Source organism: Andrographis paniculata, unplaced genomic scaffold (assembly GCF_009805555.1).
Source record: "Andrographis paniculata isolate CXL003 unplaced genomic scaffold, ASM980555v1 Contig59END, whole genome shotgun sequence".
In the NCBI taxonomy this organism is placed as follows: domain Eukaryota; kingdom Viridiplantae; phylum Streptophyta; class Magnoliopsida; order Lamiales; family Acanthaceae; genus Andrographis; species Andrographis paniculata.
Window position 1 is genome coordinate 709,813 of NW_026137594.1, and position 17,929 is coordinate 727,741.

General features: G+C 25.6%; 1 protein-coding gene across 1 annotated transcript; it reads left to right on the forward strand.

Moving 5' to 3' along the window:
- The first annotated feature begins 7,606 nt into the window (after nucleotides 1–7,606).
- On the forward strand, nucleotides 7,607–9,933 carry LOC127258295 (protein EXPRESSION OF TERPENOIDS 1-like). The gene is made up of 3 exons (XM_051285092.1): nucleotides 7,607–7,856; nucleotides 8,154–8,843; nucleotides 9,155–9,933. Exons 1-3 carry the CDS (start codon nucleotides 7,844–7,846, stop codon nucleotides 9,568–9,570), a joined length of 1,119 nt encoding a protein of 372 aa, XP_051141049.1. The 5' UTR covers nucleotides 7,607–7,843; the 3' UTR covers nucleotides 9,571–9,933.
- Nucleotides 9,934–17,929: the final 7,996 nt, after the last annotated feature.

Here is a 17,929-nt window from a genome sequence, read left to right on the forward strand (position 1 = left end):
TTTATAAAATTTTGGTGTTGAATTATATTCTTAATATAACTAAATGAACAAATGTTGTATTTTACTTTGTATTATACACAAATATTGATCATTTAATACATATTATACATCTATTTTATTTAAAATATTATATAGAAAATAGAATTTATTTATTTTTAAAGTTTTTACTATTTCATACATATCTTCATTTTTTCTTAAAAAATTTAATTCAACAACAGTTTTTTATGTAAAATATCATAAATAGTAATAAGAATAATAATTGAAAAAAAAAAAAACCTCAAGTAGGAAACCTTTATTTTCATATTCAACAACTTTTAAATAAAACCACACAATATATACACACACATACACATACCCTGATATTAATTTGCACTCCATTTAATTTTTCTTATTTATTTATTTATTTATTAAAAAATATTATATCAAAAGCGCATGGTGTGCTCTCTTGATTTTATTATTATTTTTTTAAAAAAAATTAATTTATCTAATATTTTGATATGATATTCATAAAAAAAAAGGTGATATTTTTTTATTATTAAGAATTAAGTAGTAAAAATAGTGAAAAATAAAATATTTAAATAAAATAAAGAGCCATTTTTTTATTATTCAAAGGAATTCGTGACCGTGAGATTATTAGTTTAAATTTCAGACATTTCTTGATTCTGTCTGTCACATAGTGTAATTTTTTTAAGTTTCAGACATTTCTTTATTTTGTCTGTTACATAGTGTAATTTTTTTTTTTTTTATTATTTTTATTGGTGTACTTCACGGACTATTGTATTGATATAAAGATTTATCCAGTGCACACTCGAATAATAGTATTGTAAATTCTAATGTATTAAAAAAAATATCACATCAACTCTATAATTTTTTTTTACCATTTAAAAAAAAAAATCAGACATATATACAAATTAAAATTATAAATTAAACAAGCCCATAGTATCTTATTCACTAGCCTACATAGTTAATGTCAAAGAAAATCTTACAAGTCTATAATATCTTTAGCATTGAGATTAAATATTAATACACATATTTAGATTTTATTTTGTGCCACGAGTTTAAATTAAAACAATGTAAATTGCATAAAATCTATCGATCATAAAGTATTATAGTATATAATTAAATTAACTATTCAATGATACATTGTTTTATAATATTACTATTGCTGGGGACTTATGTATGTTAAAAATATATGAATAATACATATTTCTATTAGTTTAAATTTTTAGATGGAATGATCATTTCGATTATCTAACATATTGGAGAATTCCATATATAGAAAAATTAATAATTATAGTAAATAAATATTAAAATAAAAATATAGTTAAATATATATATATATATATGCTCAAATTAGTAATATGATAAGTTAAACAAAAAAAAAAGAATATTGTAAAGTAAGTACTAACTTGATAAGAATGTATGTTTACTCTATTTTATTTTTTTTTCTTAAAAAAAAGAAAAAATTACTATGCAATACTTAGGATTATCTGTAATAATATAATATTTATTTTTACAATATCTCATTTTTTAGATTAAAAAAAATCAAATACACATACTAATCATTATTTTTAATATACATGGATATAGATATAGATATAGATATATATATATATATACATATATAAGTAATGAAAATTTAAAGGAAAGTAAATATTTTCATTTAAAGCTAATTTCATATGTTACTAACAGCTAGAAAAGCAATGATTTAACTGTACAATATATCATAATTAAATTTTCTTAGTTATAATTAAATTATGTCATAACCTAAGTCTATATACGTATGGTCACTTTTATAGTTATGCTAAACTGATTCTTAGTTGATTACTGTAAAAAAAAAAAATAACTGCAATTATTAATTACACTATCTCTATAATATCCATATATATTATGTGTTATAACTAAAATAAATAAATATAATATTTTGTGGACTTGTATTAGAAAAAAGTAATGTAGATTATGTGATATTGTAATATTACGTGTATATATAGGCATTTTATAGATAATTTCGATCACACATGGGATTGATTTTACATAATATATATTTTAATTTGATGTATGCCTACAAAGGTAAATTTAAGTAATTAAATCTTATCTAGCTTAAAAAAACATAAGAAATAATTAAAAATACTGCCTCCGTCCCACGTAACATGTCCACGTTGTCGTTTCTGTCCGTGTCATATTCCACCTTTTTTGGAAAATGATTAGACACTTTAATCTCATTTTAAACTTTTATATATATATATATTTTTTAATTTTAATTAAACTAATTAGTTATCTTAATATTAATTTATAATTATTTATATTATAGAATAATTATCGAGGCGCTTCATGCCCTCTCGCTTCGCTCGAGCTCACTCAATCCTCTCATATTTTCACTAATATATTCTTAATTATCTACTAATTACACCCCTTTTAAAATACCGTATCTACAGTGTAGCAGACACGGTATATGGGATGAAGGGAGTAAAATATTATATTCTCTAAAAAATTTAACATGGTATTATTAAAACTTGATCTTGTGCATGTTAAAATTTGAAACCTTATATATAGTCACATAGTTTCTAAATTTCATAACAAGAAAATTAAAGTAAAATAAAATTATAATGATATATTTTTACCTAGTTAATTACTTAGTAATTTTCTTTCTTAACAATTTATGACTTAAAATTTAGTTAATACATATAGAAAGACAATTAGAAAGGATTATTGGGATTATGTATTAAACAAATATTCATCAATGTTGAACAATGTACTTTTAACATTTTCATAAATGTAATTTAATAGATAGCTTTCTTTTTTTACATCCATACAATATATATTTACACATAGTTTCAATAATTTTATTTATTTATTTCTTTGTAGTTTAATACATTTATATAATAATGATTAAATATTCTTTTTTCTTGTATATATAGGAGTATTTTAATAAAATTACTCATTTAATAGTTCACCATATTTTATATGTAGTTTTAGTATATGTCAATAGTTTTAAAATAAATTAAAAAGGTAAATATATTTTTTATGCTATGTACAACTATTTTAATTCAAATTTTTTTATTCAAAATCAAAATCCAAAACAAACATCACAAGTAAACATACAGTCAGTTTATTATATTATATATAAAAAAAATATTAATATTTTAAAATTTACGTATAAAAAAAAAAAAAATTTATTTATTTACAAAATAAATATACAGCTACGAAGGAGAGGCCGGCGGGCATCCGTATACGGTATTAAATACAGCCATATGTTGTGGTTGTGGATACGTACACATGGCGCACGTGAAATGACGTAAGTGCCCCTTGCCCATAGTCAACCCTAAATGAAATTAATTAAAGCTTAATTATTAAGGTACATGAATATAATATACATATATATATATATATGAATGGTCCACTCTACCCCTAATTCACTGTTTTATTTAAGTGATGACCAAAAATTATTATCTCGAATTATTGTAGTATTACTTAATTAATTAATTAATTATACTTTTATTGGGGTTTGAATTTTGAATTTTGGTAAGTGATAATTTGTGTACTGTGTTTTAAATGATTTTTTTTTTTAAAAAAAAAAATTAAACACAAATCAATACTATATATTTGCTAGAAATATATTATTTTTTAAAAAAATTATTAAAATAAAAAATACAAATAAAAATCAAACAAATCGTAACTTTTCAAGTTTTATTAGTAATTTTAATTTTTTTTTTTTTTAAATATGAAACAAATCTATATGTTATTTGTATGATATTTCATATAATACTTATAAAGGTATATTAAAACACAAACAAACACCTCAACTTGGCCTCAATTGGTTCAATTTGTGCTTTTTACACATCGTATCATAAAGATAAATGTTTGAATATAGTAAATATGGATCATTGGATTTAAATTCAATTCATTTTCGGGACCAAATATGATATTATTTATTTTGAAAATTTTGGGCTAGTTATTTTAATTAAAAAATTTCTAACTTATTTTAGAATCTAATTGTAACAAAAATATATACAATAGTATGTAATGTATTTATAGGTATAAATTTATTTAAATTTTGGATATATGATTGGCTAGGCATTTAAAATATCTAAAATTTCTGAATACTCGACTCAAACTATACAAATCTAAGCTACTCGACCCGGGACAACTCCTAATCTTTAGTATATATAATTGAGTATTGTATAAATAGTGTAGGGATATATAAATCAGTCGAATAATCAATTAATCATGATAATTATAATATAGAAGTATTTTTAAAAATTAAATACTATGTATTCATGCACTTATATATAATTTGTATTTGAGTTTTAATTATTTTTTTAAATATTTTTTTTTTTTGTGAGGAATTTCGACGTTATTCGTAATAATATGTATTGAGATTTCCTTATTTTTGTTGCCCAAAAATTAAGTATATTTGAAGTGTAATCTTATAGGGAAAACATATATATTTAAATTTTTATCTAGTTTTTAATTATACTTTGATTTGGATACAGAATATTATAGTACAATTGATGTTACATATGTGGAATCTTTTCAAACATTTATTTGTTTTTTCTACTTTTGAGAATTTGTTTACTTTGAATTTATATCAGTGTTATACTTTTTAGTTTGATTTTAATAATTGTTAAATGTGACATTTTATAATAAAAATAATACTTCATCCGTCCAATTTCTACTGTTCTAAAGTATATTTGCACAGTTTTTAGATGATTGTCCTTTTTTTTTTTGTTATGAATGGACAAATTTGCCCTTAAATGTATGGTAAAGATTAAAAATAACAAATGAATGAAGGATAAAAATGTAAAATTTTTCTTTAAAAAAAAAAATAGGACAATAGTTGTTGAACGTTTCAAATAGGAAAGTAGGATATTAGTTTGTGGACAAATGGAGTATATTTTATAGAAATTATAGAGTATGTATATATATAGTTGAAAAAATCAAAGTGAACTTAAAAAAAATAAAAAAATAAAAACATTTGCGGCTTAATTAGGGTTGTTCCTTGTGTGTTTTGGTATTGATTTTGTTTTTTCTTATATAAAAAATATAAATATAATATATAACATAATCCTCCCTCCATCCCACATACAATGTTCACATTGCCGTTTCTGTCCGTCCTACATACTATGTCGCTTTTCTTTTTCGGAAAATGATTATACACTTTAATCTCATTTTAAATTTTTAAAATTTATTTTTTTTAATTTTAATTAAACTAATTAGTTATCTTAATCTTAATTTATAATTATTTATATTATAGGATAATTATTTTCACTAATACATTCTTAATTATCTACTAATTATACCGCTCCTGAAATACCGTGTCTACAGTGTAGCAAACACGGCATTTGGGACGGAGGGAGTATATTACAATACATGTTTCTATAACATCAAAAATATTATCTAAAATGTTAATTACTTCGAAATAGTATACTAAGTTGGTCAAATCAGTGGGATCCTACCCTCTATCTGATAACTTACTCGTATGCTTTTCAAAACTCTTCATTTCATATTACAATTAACTAATATAATAATTTCTCTATTTTAACTGAAAAAAATATTATTTTTATTATTTTCGTTTGTTCTATTCAAAAATATTTATTTTTATTATAGTAAAAATAATAATATACAAATACTGAAATACATTTATTTTTTTATATAAATTAAAAAGATATCATTACACATATACATAAAGTACATACGACGAAAATATGAAAATTATTTTACATATTTTGATTAAGTAATAAAATATTATTATTATTTTATAATTTATTATAAAAATTTAAAATAATATATTTATTTGAGGCGAAAAGAGTATTATATTATTAAAACTCATCTCCAATTCAAATAAACATAAATTTTTTGAACAAAAAAAAAAAAAATACAATACATATAAAGAAAATTATAAAGTGAATATATATATATATATACAAAATATATGCATGCATTCGCCATCCATAATCTACCTTTATCAGATGTTTAAATATTTTATATACTTCGTGTCCGTCGTTTAAACATGTAATAGAGTGTGTTTGTTCTGTATTTCTAATATGAATATTATTTATTTATTTTGTTCTGTATTTCTAATATGAATATTATTTTTTTTTTTTTTTTTATGGTATGTATATGAAAGTGTGTCGTCAATATAAAAAATTATAATTTGTATTAAAATTATTGACTTTTTTGAATTAATAGACTATATATTATATATTTTATGTGAATATATATTATATTTTTTATAATAGCATCAAATGTTTTTTAGAAAAACACACTATAAACAAATAGGCCGCGGTTATTGTATTGATTGAAAATTTTTAGTATAATATTGACAATATATAGCAAAGAGATAATCAATTAAACACATAATATGTTAAATAAAATTATGCAGTTGCGCTATTTTTATGGGAGATTGTGTTGTACTTGATCATCATGTCTGTTATTCGTTTTATGTTAATATAATATAAATATAACATATAAACTAACAATATAATTTGTAATTGATTTCAATACAATTTAACATAGTACATGATGTATTAAAAAATAAATTATTCTGATTATATTATATATGCATTTAATAAAAAAGAAATAACATAATTAGTTCTTTTTTTTTTTAAGAAAATATATATATATATATATATATTTTTTTTACATATATGAGCACATAATCTAAATTTGAAAATAGTAATAAAATTTTTTCCCATTGAAAACAATCAAATGTCCACACCAATATATGTGTATAAAGAAGAATAAAGACATAAAAGCAGCGCCTTTTCCGGTTGCAAAAACAAGGGCCACGATGCGGCCCTTTCGACACGTGGCACCACACCAACTGTAGGATCCTCATGCAAGAAAAAACACAACCATACAACACACTCCGGATTAGTATTCACAGAATCAGAAAATTTACCAGACATTTATTTTACAATAATAATAATAATATAAATGGATCTGACCCAACTCACACAATATCTGTGTTATGAATAATATTAGTCTTTTCATTATGGAAAATTATGTAATTTTAGTCGACTATGAAAACTAAAAAATAATAATATTAAAATAATCAGGTAAAAAATAAATAATGATATTATAAAATTTATATTAATTAATGGATAAAAAAATAACGGAGTAATTAATGGTAAAATTATTATAAGTATTTATTAAATTAAGAGTAATATAAAATTATTGATTGATAAAATATTTTGCTATAAATAAAAATGTGCATAAATTAACTTATAACAAAAAATACTTATATAATTTTGGCAGACATGAGAGTATTTACCTTAGTGTTGACACATTTGTTAATGAGGTTACCGAATGTGTTTTCATTTTGTAAGATAGTTATTTTTTGATATAAAATATAAAAAATAATAATTTTTTATAATATATTAATTTTTTTTTATATATTTTTATAAAAAATACACATATGTCAATATATCATATCCAATATATACGAAGTGTTACTTAAAAATATTTATTATCTGTTTTTTTTTTTAATCCACTAATTGGTGCTGATTTATTCCAATTTGCAATCGGTCCCCATATGTGTGTATATATATATATATATATACATACACACAGAGACACACAATTAATATATATGTATATATGAAAGTTGAAAAAGGCTGAGAAGGTGCAGAAAGTTTCACAGTGAAGGAATGAGAGTAGCGTTGAATGCTGTAAATGGTGGTTTGGGGATAAACGGAAGCTAATTTATAAGCTTTGTTGAGATCATCCATGGCGGCGTGCCAGACACCCTCTAATTAATGCCAACAACACAATTCAATTCAATTCAGGAACAACAAGAACAAGCACCAGAATCGGAGACGACTGGATTCGATCGATTTATTATATGCCCATAAAAAGTGAGTCGTCTTCTTCCTAAAACCCTAATTAAAGCTGCCACAAACCCCTTTTTCTCTAATCCATTTTGCAATCCCTAATTTTTAGGGTTTGTTCTTCATCCAACGCATGCAATTAGCTCCACCCCATTCCCAATTCTCAATCGATTTCCAGAAATTGTGTGCCCCCAAATCCATAATTCGAGAATTTCTGAAATTCGACGAAGAAAAATCCCCAATTCGATTGTTCTTCGTCGTCCCCCGTTGGAGTTTGTTTGTGCTATGGATTGTGGCTGCTCGCGATTGATTCCGGAATGGCAGGTTTTTTCTCACTAGGCGGCGGCGGCGCCGGCGGAGGAGGGAGGACCGGCGGCGGCGGCGGCGGTGGCAGCAGTAACCCCGATCAGGAGAGCAGCAGCCACCACAACGACATCAATCCAGAGAGCTGGTTTCTGTTCAGAAATGAGGAAATTCCGTACCGTGGATTCGAGCTATGGCAGCCACAGCCGCCGCCGCACCACCACCACCACCACCACCACCACCACACTCTCCAGGCGGAGAACTTCCTGCAGCGCGGCGAAGGCAGCGTCAATCCGCTGCAGGATCTCGGCGGCGGACTCGCCGTCGGCCCCAGCCGCGGCGGCGCCACCGCCTTCAACGGCTCTCCGAGATCGGGATTTCTGATGATGCGCAGCAGCGGCGGCGGCGGAATCAGCTGCCAAGACTGCGGCAATCAGGCGAAGAAAGACTGCGCCCATATGAGGTGTAGAACTTGCTGCAAGAGCCGAGGGTTTCAGTGCCAGACGCACGTGAAGAGCACGTGGGTTCCCGCCGCTAAACGCCGGGAACGGCAGCAGCAGCTGGCGGCGCTCCAGCAGCAGCAGGACAACCACCGCGAAACCTCCGCCGGAAAACGTCAACGAGCTGAGAATAATAATAATAATAATAATAATACTAATAATCCGTCGGCTTCGAATTCCCTCGCCTGCACAAGAATTCCTCCTGCGTCAGGTAAATTTTAAATTTACATATACAATGATTTCGATTCGATTTGATCCAATTTCTTGACAGATTAGATGTTTTTTCATTACAACTGTTACTTGGTCTTCGTCTACATGACACCAATTCCGATTTCCTGTCCAATCCGATCTGAATTCCATCGAAAAAGGAAAATTCGAAATTCTCACTTTGATTTCTGCCCCAAATTTCTTTCTTGTCAAAGGAACTGTTTTTGGGTATTCTTGACAGGATAATCACTGTTCCAATTTTCCCCCAAAAATTAGGGTTTTTTTATGAACTAATTTTTTGCGGTATGTAATTAGGGTTAGAGATTGGGAATTTCCCGTCGGAGGTGAGTTCGGCGGCGAATTTCCGGTGCGTGAGGGTGAGCGCCATTGACGACGCTGAAGATCAGTACGCGTATCAGGCGGCGGTGAACATCGGCGGCCATGTCTTCAAAGGGATACTTTACGACCAAGGGACGGAGAGTCAGTACATGGCGGCGGCGGCGGCGGGGGAGACTTCCTCCGGCGGAGGAAGTGTCAGCGGCGCCGCCGGAGTTCAACAGCTCAATTTAATCACTGGTCCTTCTGCAGCAACCGCCACCTCCGCCGGGGATAATTCCGGCGGCGCCGCCGCCGCTGCCGGTGGGTCGGGTTTTCTTGACCCGTCTTTGTATCCAGCTCCGATTAGCAGCTTCATGGCCGGTGCGCAATTCTTCCCACCCCCAAGATCCTGAAATTATTTTTAAAAAAAGAAAAAGAAAGAACATCAAAATCAAAATCGAATTAGAGATTCAGAAAAATTAATTAATGATTAAATCGGTTCATTTAGGATTTTGATGTTTCTGTAAGAAATGAAGACAACATAGGATTGATAATTATTACAAGCTGCTTCTGCTGCTGCTGCTGTTGTTGTGTTGTAAAACTCTGTTGAGGTTAGAAGATGAGAATCCATATGTATATATATATGTATGTATATATATATATATATATGTGATATGGATCATCATCGATCATCAATTACATTTGAAGGGACTTTTTTATTTTATTTTATTTTTGTAATCACATTTGATTTAAATTTTCAGTTAATACATATTTCTGTTTATTCCTCATTTTTTATGTATGTATATGTTACACTTCTTGCTTTGATTCTTTGCATTACATTAGGGTTTGCTTGTATATGTTTGGGGAAGAGTTTTAGGTTGATTTGAAAAATAGTATAAAAATTAAATAGAAAATAAATATTGGACGTCGGATATTTAAATAAAAAAAATAAATTTTGAGTTGTATATATATATATTTAAGAAAATAGTAATTTTTGTAAAACAAGTTTGAAAACATATATATATATATATATATAGATATATAAATAAACAAAAAGTTGCTTGGTTTTGGTTTCAAACGAATCAAAATCATTATTGTTCATTTTGTATGATATTCAATAAAAATTTATTATTTTTTCTCATAAAATAATTATTATAGAATATTATTAAATAAAAATTCAAACTAAAATCAAAATTAATAAAAGCTTTGGAGTTTTTTTTTTTAAATAAAAGAAAAATAAAAATAAAAAATTAAATGAATTTCAATACTAGTCAATAGAAAAGGCAACTCCCTTGTGATACACCGAATTCGGCTAGGTTATTGATGGAATGAGTAGATCGTCATTTCTTGAAATTTCTCTTATGATCTTATATAACGGCAATTACTTAAATACAATTACTTCAAATGCATTTGGATAACATCTTAAATTTTATATAGTTTTCAATAAAAATATAAATATTTTTTCACATAAAATATTTCATTAAAATACTATTTATATAAAAAGTCAAATTAAAAAAATACAGTTTTAAATCAAAAACAAAAAAAAAATAATAATAATTTCTTTTCTTAATCCTTAATATTTTTAGTATTATGTAACTTCACACTTTCATAGTAAAATTGCAATAAACATCTAGTACATATGATAAATGACCCCTCTTTTCTTTTAATTATCATAATAGAAAAATATATCTCACATATATCACTATTTCGCGATTTTTGTGCTCTGGCCACACGTAAAGTTCACGATGGATACAATTTCACGCGCACGAAATAGAATTGTGCTATGGAGTACAAAAATTGCGAAAAAAATAATACTTGTGGAATATATTTTGCTAAAGTAACAATTAAAAGATAAGAATGATAATCGCTCGAAATTACACCATTCTTATATTCAAAATTACACAAGATTTGCACGATTAATCTGAAACGACCAAACGAACCAGTTAATGATATATTATTTTATCCATCAGAGATCATTTGGGGCCCTAAAATTTCTAAATGCTAAAAAAAATGTCACTTATTTTCAGATTCAAAATTATACACATATTGAACATAATTTGCACGGTTTATCCAAAATGATCAAACAAAATATAAACTTATTTTTAGACCAATTATCACCGGTTACAAAATACAATTAATTTATACTAAAAACTAAATGCAAACACATACTACAAAATAACAAACCTTGAGGTCTTTTTCTTTAAGGTTTTTTTTTTTTAAAAAAAAAAAAATTACTATTCCATTTCTTTGTTTTTTTTTTTTAAAATAAAAGTATATTATTTTAAAAAAATAAAAAAAATTACATTAAATTATGATTTAAACCAAGATTCAAATTTAAAACTCAAATCCAAATCTTAAAAAACACACACAAAGTATTTTTGGTGCATGTGTTTAAAACATATATAAATATATATATTTACATTTATATGATCAACAGCATATGGAATTTTCCCAATAATCATATCTCGATGTGGAAAAAAGGGAATGACCTCTCTCTCTCTCTCTCTCTCTCTCTCTCTCTCTCTCTCTCTCTCTCCCCCTCAGTCTCTCTCTCTCTATAATATATATAAATATATTGATATGACATGTTTTCCATCAGTTGGCAGCAGATATTCGAAATGAATATGCACATAAAAAGGAATAGAAAGAATTTAATTAATTGAATTGAATTGAAGCAGACGATGTATATATATATATATATATTTGGATTAAATTAATTTAAAATGGCTGCTGCAGCAGGTGCATTTATTTGTTTCTTTACCAAAACTTGAATCTTCTCTTCGAAACAATAATCATAATAATATATATAAAAATAAATATGAAATGAATGTCACTGTATGCATATAATTAAAAGGGTGCCTGTGAATCACACAGAATCGTTTGGAATTTTTTCTTGTTTTAGAAAATATATACACATCTTCATCATATCATATGTATACAGTATATATATATATATAAATAAATAAATTGTGACATCTTCCTTAATTTATTCTGCTTGCTTCAGATCAAATTCAATTCTTCTGCAATAATAATGGATTATATTTATATTCCTTGTCTGATTTGAATTTAATAAATCTCCGCATTTACTGAAAGCAACAATTTTTAGGACAGCATTCAAGAAATGCTGGAAAATGAAGATGCATGCATGCATGCAAGAATTATTATTATTATTATTATTATTATTATTATTATTATTGTATGTGTAGCTTTTAATAATCTTGATGGCTGTAGATATCATTATGGGACACTTGTTGTGCTTACACACACTCATGTACATATATATATATAAATATGTATATTTATAGAGAGAGAAAGAGCAGGAGAGAGAGAGAGAGCTCTACTTGTCTCTTGAAAACATTACAAGAATAAATTCAGATGTTATAAATTATGATGCATTTTGTGCTTTCATTTATTTATTTGCTTGCCTTAATTAATAATACTCAATAAATGCTTATAGGAGTTGTTCATACAAAGAAATGACATTTTATATTTTTATTTATATATACACATTGTGAAGAAATTTAAAGTTATGCTTCATATATTATAACAAAGTCAATAAGCGTATGTTTGGTTGTGGGGTAACTTGGATTGTACCATTTTTTTTTTTTTCATAAACAATATTAAATTAATTTTTAATTTTTATATTATACTAAAATTAATTTTATATTCAAAATATGATATCAATTTATATTTATATTATTAAATAATTATTTTAATTTAAAATTTTACTATTTGAAATCTCACATTTAACTTCAAAACTCACAATCCTTAAATACATAAACTCTCTTATCTCAAAAAGTTGAAATTAATATTTTGATTTAAAAATATTTTAATATGATATTTTATAAAAGAAAAATAATAAATTTTTATCAAAAAACCGTGCAAGAGTGAATAGTGTAGAAATTGCTTTGAAAAAAAATAAAATAAAATTAGGATATGTTTTTTTGGGGGTTTTTTTTTTCCCAAATATACTATTTATCTTTTTTTTTTTCAAAAAATATCAAATATATTATATAAAAAATTAATTTTACATTCAAAATATCACATCAACACCTATTTATATCACATCATACAACTATTTAAATTCAAAATTTTTACTGTTCAAATTTCAACTCAAAATTCAAACCTCCAAACAAACACACCCAAATGTAATACTATCACTATTCAGTTTCAGTGTATTTATTTTGTCATTTTAGTGCACTCATTCTTAGGGTGTGTTTGTTTGGGAGTTTGAATTTTGGATTGGGATTTGAATAGTAAAAACTTTGAATTTAAATAGTTGTATGATGTGATATAAATAGGTGTTGATACGATGTTTTGAATGTAAAATTTATTTTTAGTATAATATAAAAAATGAAAAATAGGTGTTTGATTTGATGTTTTTGGGGGGAAAATTTTGGATGAATAATAGAATTTTGACAAAATCCTACAACCAACACACCCTTAATGTATCCATTTTTTTAAATAATTATACTTTTTATTTAAATAAATAAATAAAAATGCTTTGACATTTTATATAATATGACAAAGAATGCCATTATAAAATAAATGAGTTAAGGATTTAAATATTTTTTTTATTTTTATACAGTGTTATTACCTATAATACCAATATTCTAAAATTTATACGCAAAAATTAAACAGTTATATTAAGATTGGAGAAAGAATATTTTAACTGAAAGTTAGGTCTTAAATAGAGTGAAGACCAAGTTCACGTACTAAAGATTGTAGGTTTTAGATTTGATTTTCAATATTTATAATTTTTTTTTTAAAAAATATTAAATTAAATTATTTTTTATTTTCATATTACAAAATATCAAATCAATATTTATTTATTATACTAGTAATTATTATAATTTAAAATATTATTATTTTAACCTCAAATATAATTTCAAACATACCACCAAACACAAGTTACATATATGGGTTGATTTATGTAACGTTATCTATTTATTTATTTTTGTGGGAGATTGGGTGTTGGATTATGATGCTATGAATAAAAACAGTTATTGAATTAAATATTTAAAAATGAAAATACTGCATATATATTACTCTTAAAACAAAAGTAAATAAATGGTGTTTTAAATTGTTTAAACACTAGTAAAATTTAAGTGGAAAAATAAATAAATAATGTAACTTTTTGTGTAATTTTAAAATAAAAGTATATAGACTTTATATATATATATTCATAAAATATAAAAAAAAAATTGGAAAATAATTAATATTTCCAAATAGTATAAGAATATTGGATAACGTGCGATTGAATTCCTACAGTGAAATATACTAATATACTATAATAATATAATAATTAATATTAGTTTCCTCGAGCAACAAAACATGTAGGAAAGGCATCCCTCCTATCATATGGTACACTATTCCTGCACCCTATCTATATATTTAAATTCACTTGTTATTATTTATATAATAATAAAAAAATTATCCGAAAAATATCAAGTGAGGTATTTATTTGTTTTTGTTTTACATTTAAGTATTAAATTAATATATATTTATATCATATAAAATAATTATTTTGATTCAATATTTTACTCCATTCGTTCAATTCTAAGGGTCATATTTATATTTTGCATCATTGTACTTAATATTAAAAATATTTTTATAGTTGTATAATATTTTGTACAAATGTTTTTGTATTAGTATCATAAGATACTAATTGAAATATTTTTGTAATTATATTTTTTTTTAATTTGTATTACGTTTTGATATAATAATTAATATTCAAATATTAACAAGTAAAAATAAATGAGACCTTAGAGCCAGATAAATGTAGTATTATTTGTTGGGGACTCATAAATTAATGATACATTCATTTTGTACTTCCGACATTATATCAGAGTCTTAGGTCTCGAGTTCGAATTCTAAAATATAGATACATGTTTGATTTATGGTTTTGAAGGGAATTTTTTTTTTTGGGTGTTCTTGTTCGAGGTTTGGATTTTGAGTTGAGATTTGAATAATAAAAAATTTGAATTGTAATAGTAATATGATGTGATATAAATAGAGATTAATATGATATTTTGAATGTAAAGTTCATTTTTAATATAATTTTTTAAAAAATAAATATTTGATTTGATATTTTTGAAAAAAAATAGTGAATAATAGAAATCCTGTCAAATTTTTCAAAGGAACAAACACTATAAGTATTAATAAATTTGGTAAAAAACTAAAAACAAACAGAGCTTTAGGTGTATTTAGTTTTGTTTTTGTTTGTATTTTAATAGTTATTATATTATTATTTTTTTAAGATAAAATAATATATTTTATGTAAATAATTGTGATGGTTAAATAAAAAAGAAAGAAAAAAAGAATCTCAATTATCAAGCATAATAAAGCAGTAAAACCAGTAGTAATAATATGAATAGGCTACTCCATTTTCAATCAAGCAAAATAATTACATTTTATTTAATAATATTTCAATTGTGATTAATTTACATGCACATATGAATACATTAATTAATTATTATTATTATATATATATATTAAATATTGGAAAGATATACGTATTATATATTTATTCAAAAAGTTGAATGATTAGTGTCCGTAAATGATAGTCTGGTGGTGCGGAGTCGGACTTGTGACCGTGAGATTATTTTATAGAAAATTTTGAAGTTCTTGAATATTTTAAAAATTGTAAAAAAATGATTATTTGATGTGATTTTTTAGTATTCACGAATTATATCAAAACTTTGACTATTCGGCAGCAATTTTTATTTTATTTTATTTTATTTTATTTTATTTTTTGACTATTCGACAGCAATTTTTTATTTTATTTTTTAACAGCAATTGAATATGAATTGATGAGCAATTAGGGTTTGTATTATTATTGTAACACTATCACATGCATTGGAGGCTACAGAGTACAGACAACAACTTAAGGTTGTGTTTGTTTGCTCATTAATTACTCTTATAATTATATATATATATATATATATAGTATACTATTAACTAATTCATCTAATTTTTACACTGAATAATTTAATTTGTTCATTGAAATTAAATTGATTTGATAAGTGAATAATTAATTGAATAATGGGTGTATTGTACTTCCCTTTTAATTTAATTATTTATTTCGCTGCATGCATTATTGAATATGATGCAATTGTTAGTGAAATTATTTAGGGATAAATGATATATGTATTTTTTATTCATTAGTGTCATTTATTATATCATTTTGGATTATATATATTTTTATAAAATATTATCACAAAATTCAAAAATTTCTGCAACTTATATACTTGCACGAATAAAACTTAAATTTAAATTTGTACGTACATATATAGTACGTGGCAGACTTTGGAGGGGCAAACGTGCTTCAGCCCCCACCCCCACCCCCCACATTAGATTTTTCGTCACTAATTATATATATATATATATAGGTTGAATTGATATATGTGCAATGATCATTTTGAAATGAGTGGATTGAAGTTCATGTGTGTATTGTATGTATTATTATTGTCCGATATGCATGCATGCATGCATGCATGTGATGTGTTTTTTAATTATGTGAATTATATATATTAAACACACTCAATTTTCAATCTCATGAAAAACCCTTTTAGTTATTTTTATTTTTTTTAAGAAAAAAAAAATAAAATTTATGTATTAGTTTGAAATTGGAAATATTCGTGATTAATCCCAACCATAGGCTGTCTTGAGACATTGAAACAAAGATATTGAATAACGTGTGTTGTGTGTTGTGAGTTGTGACAAGTGAAAATGACCCAAAGTAGATAATAATTATTGCCATTCCAATTGCATTGTTTCCTCAATAATATATATATATATATTGAAATAATGGCATGTTCGAAAATTTGATTGGCACAAAATAAATATACTTGAGCCTAAAAAATAAGTCCGTAAAGTTTTTGAAACCGTGCGAATCCGACAAAACAATGAACCAGACTATGCTTAGGTCTACTAAGATCGAACCGTGTAGAGCCAATCAGGTTTAGTGAATTTAATATATTTTTATATATTATTAAAAAATGAATGCATATAAAAAATAGAAATATAATCTATTTATTTAGTTCTTATTTTACTAGCACTAACTCCAAGGTTCAATTCTCACTTTGAATAAAAATGGACCGATAGCCCTAAATTGTCACATTTCATTACTTTAGAAGTTCTTACAATTAGTCCCACTTATATTATTTCACTTATCTTTTAAAATTAGTTCAAATTTATACACCAATATAATATATATTTTCCTTAATCAACTCTAAAAAGACAAATAAAACACTTTAGGTGAAACATTATTATTTTCTCCATTATTTCTTTTCACAAAGTGTCATCAAATTACTAAATAGTTGTTGATGTAATTTTTCAACAAAAATAAAGTAAAATTCAAAGATATAGAAAATATCTTTAAACTTGATTAATTAGTGGCTGAGATTAGGAATCTCTAAACACTGTATGGTACAGAAAATAAACTGGAAAATAAAAGACTGAAATTTAAAGTGGTGATCCCCAAATCTGACTTTGCTTTGTTGAAGTTGATTGAAGATGCCTTGCCAAATGATGATCCAAATCCTTAAATATTCTTTGAAGAAAACGTTCAGAACCGTCGCACTGTTTCACCAACCGTTCCCACCAGTTACAGAACTCAGAACTGCCTCTTTCATTGACACATGTCTTTAACCGCCTCGCCAACCGCATAACCCAACGACCGACCAACCGACCAATCTAGATACATAATTGGTCGCCAGATCAAAAGACTCACTGGTCGCCCCATCAAACGACCACTATTTGGTCTCTTCA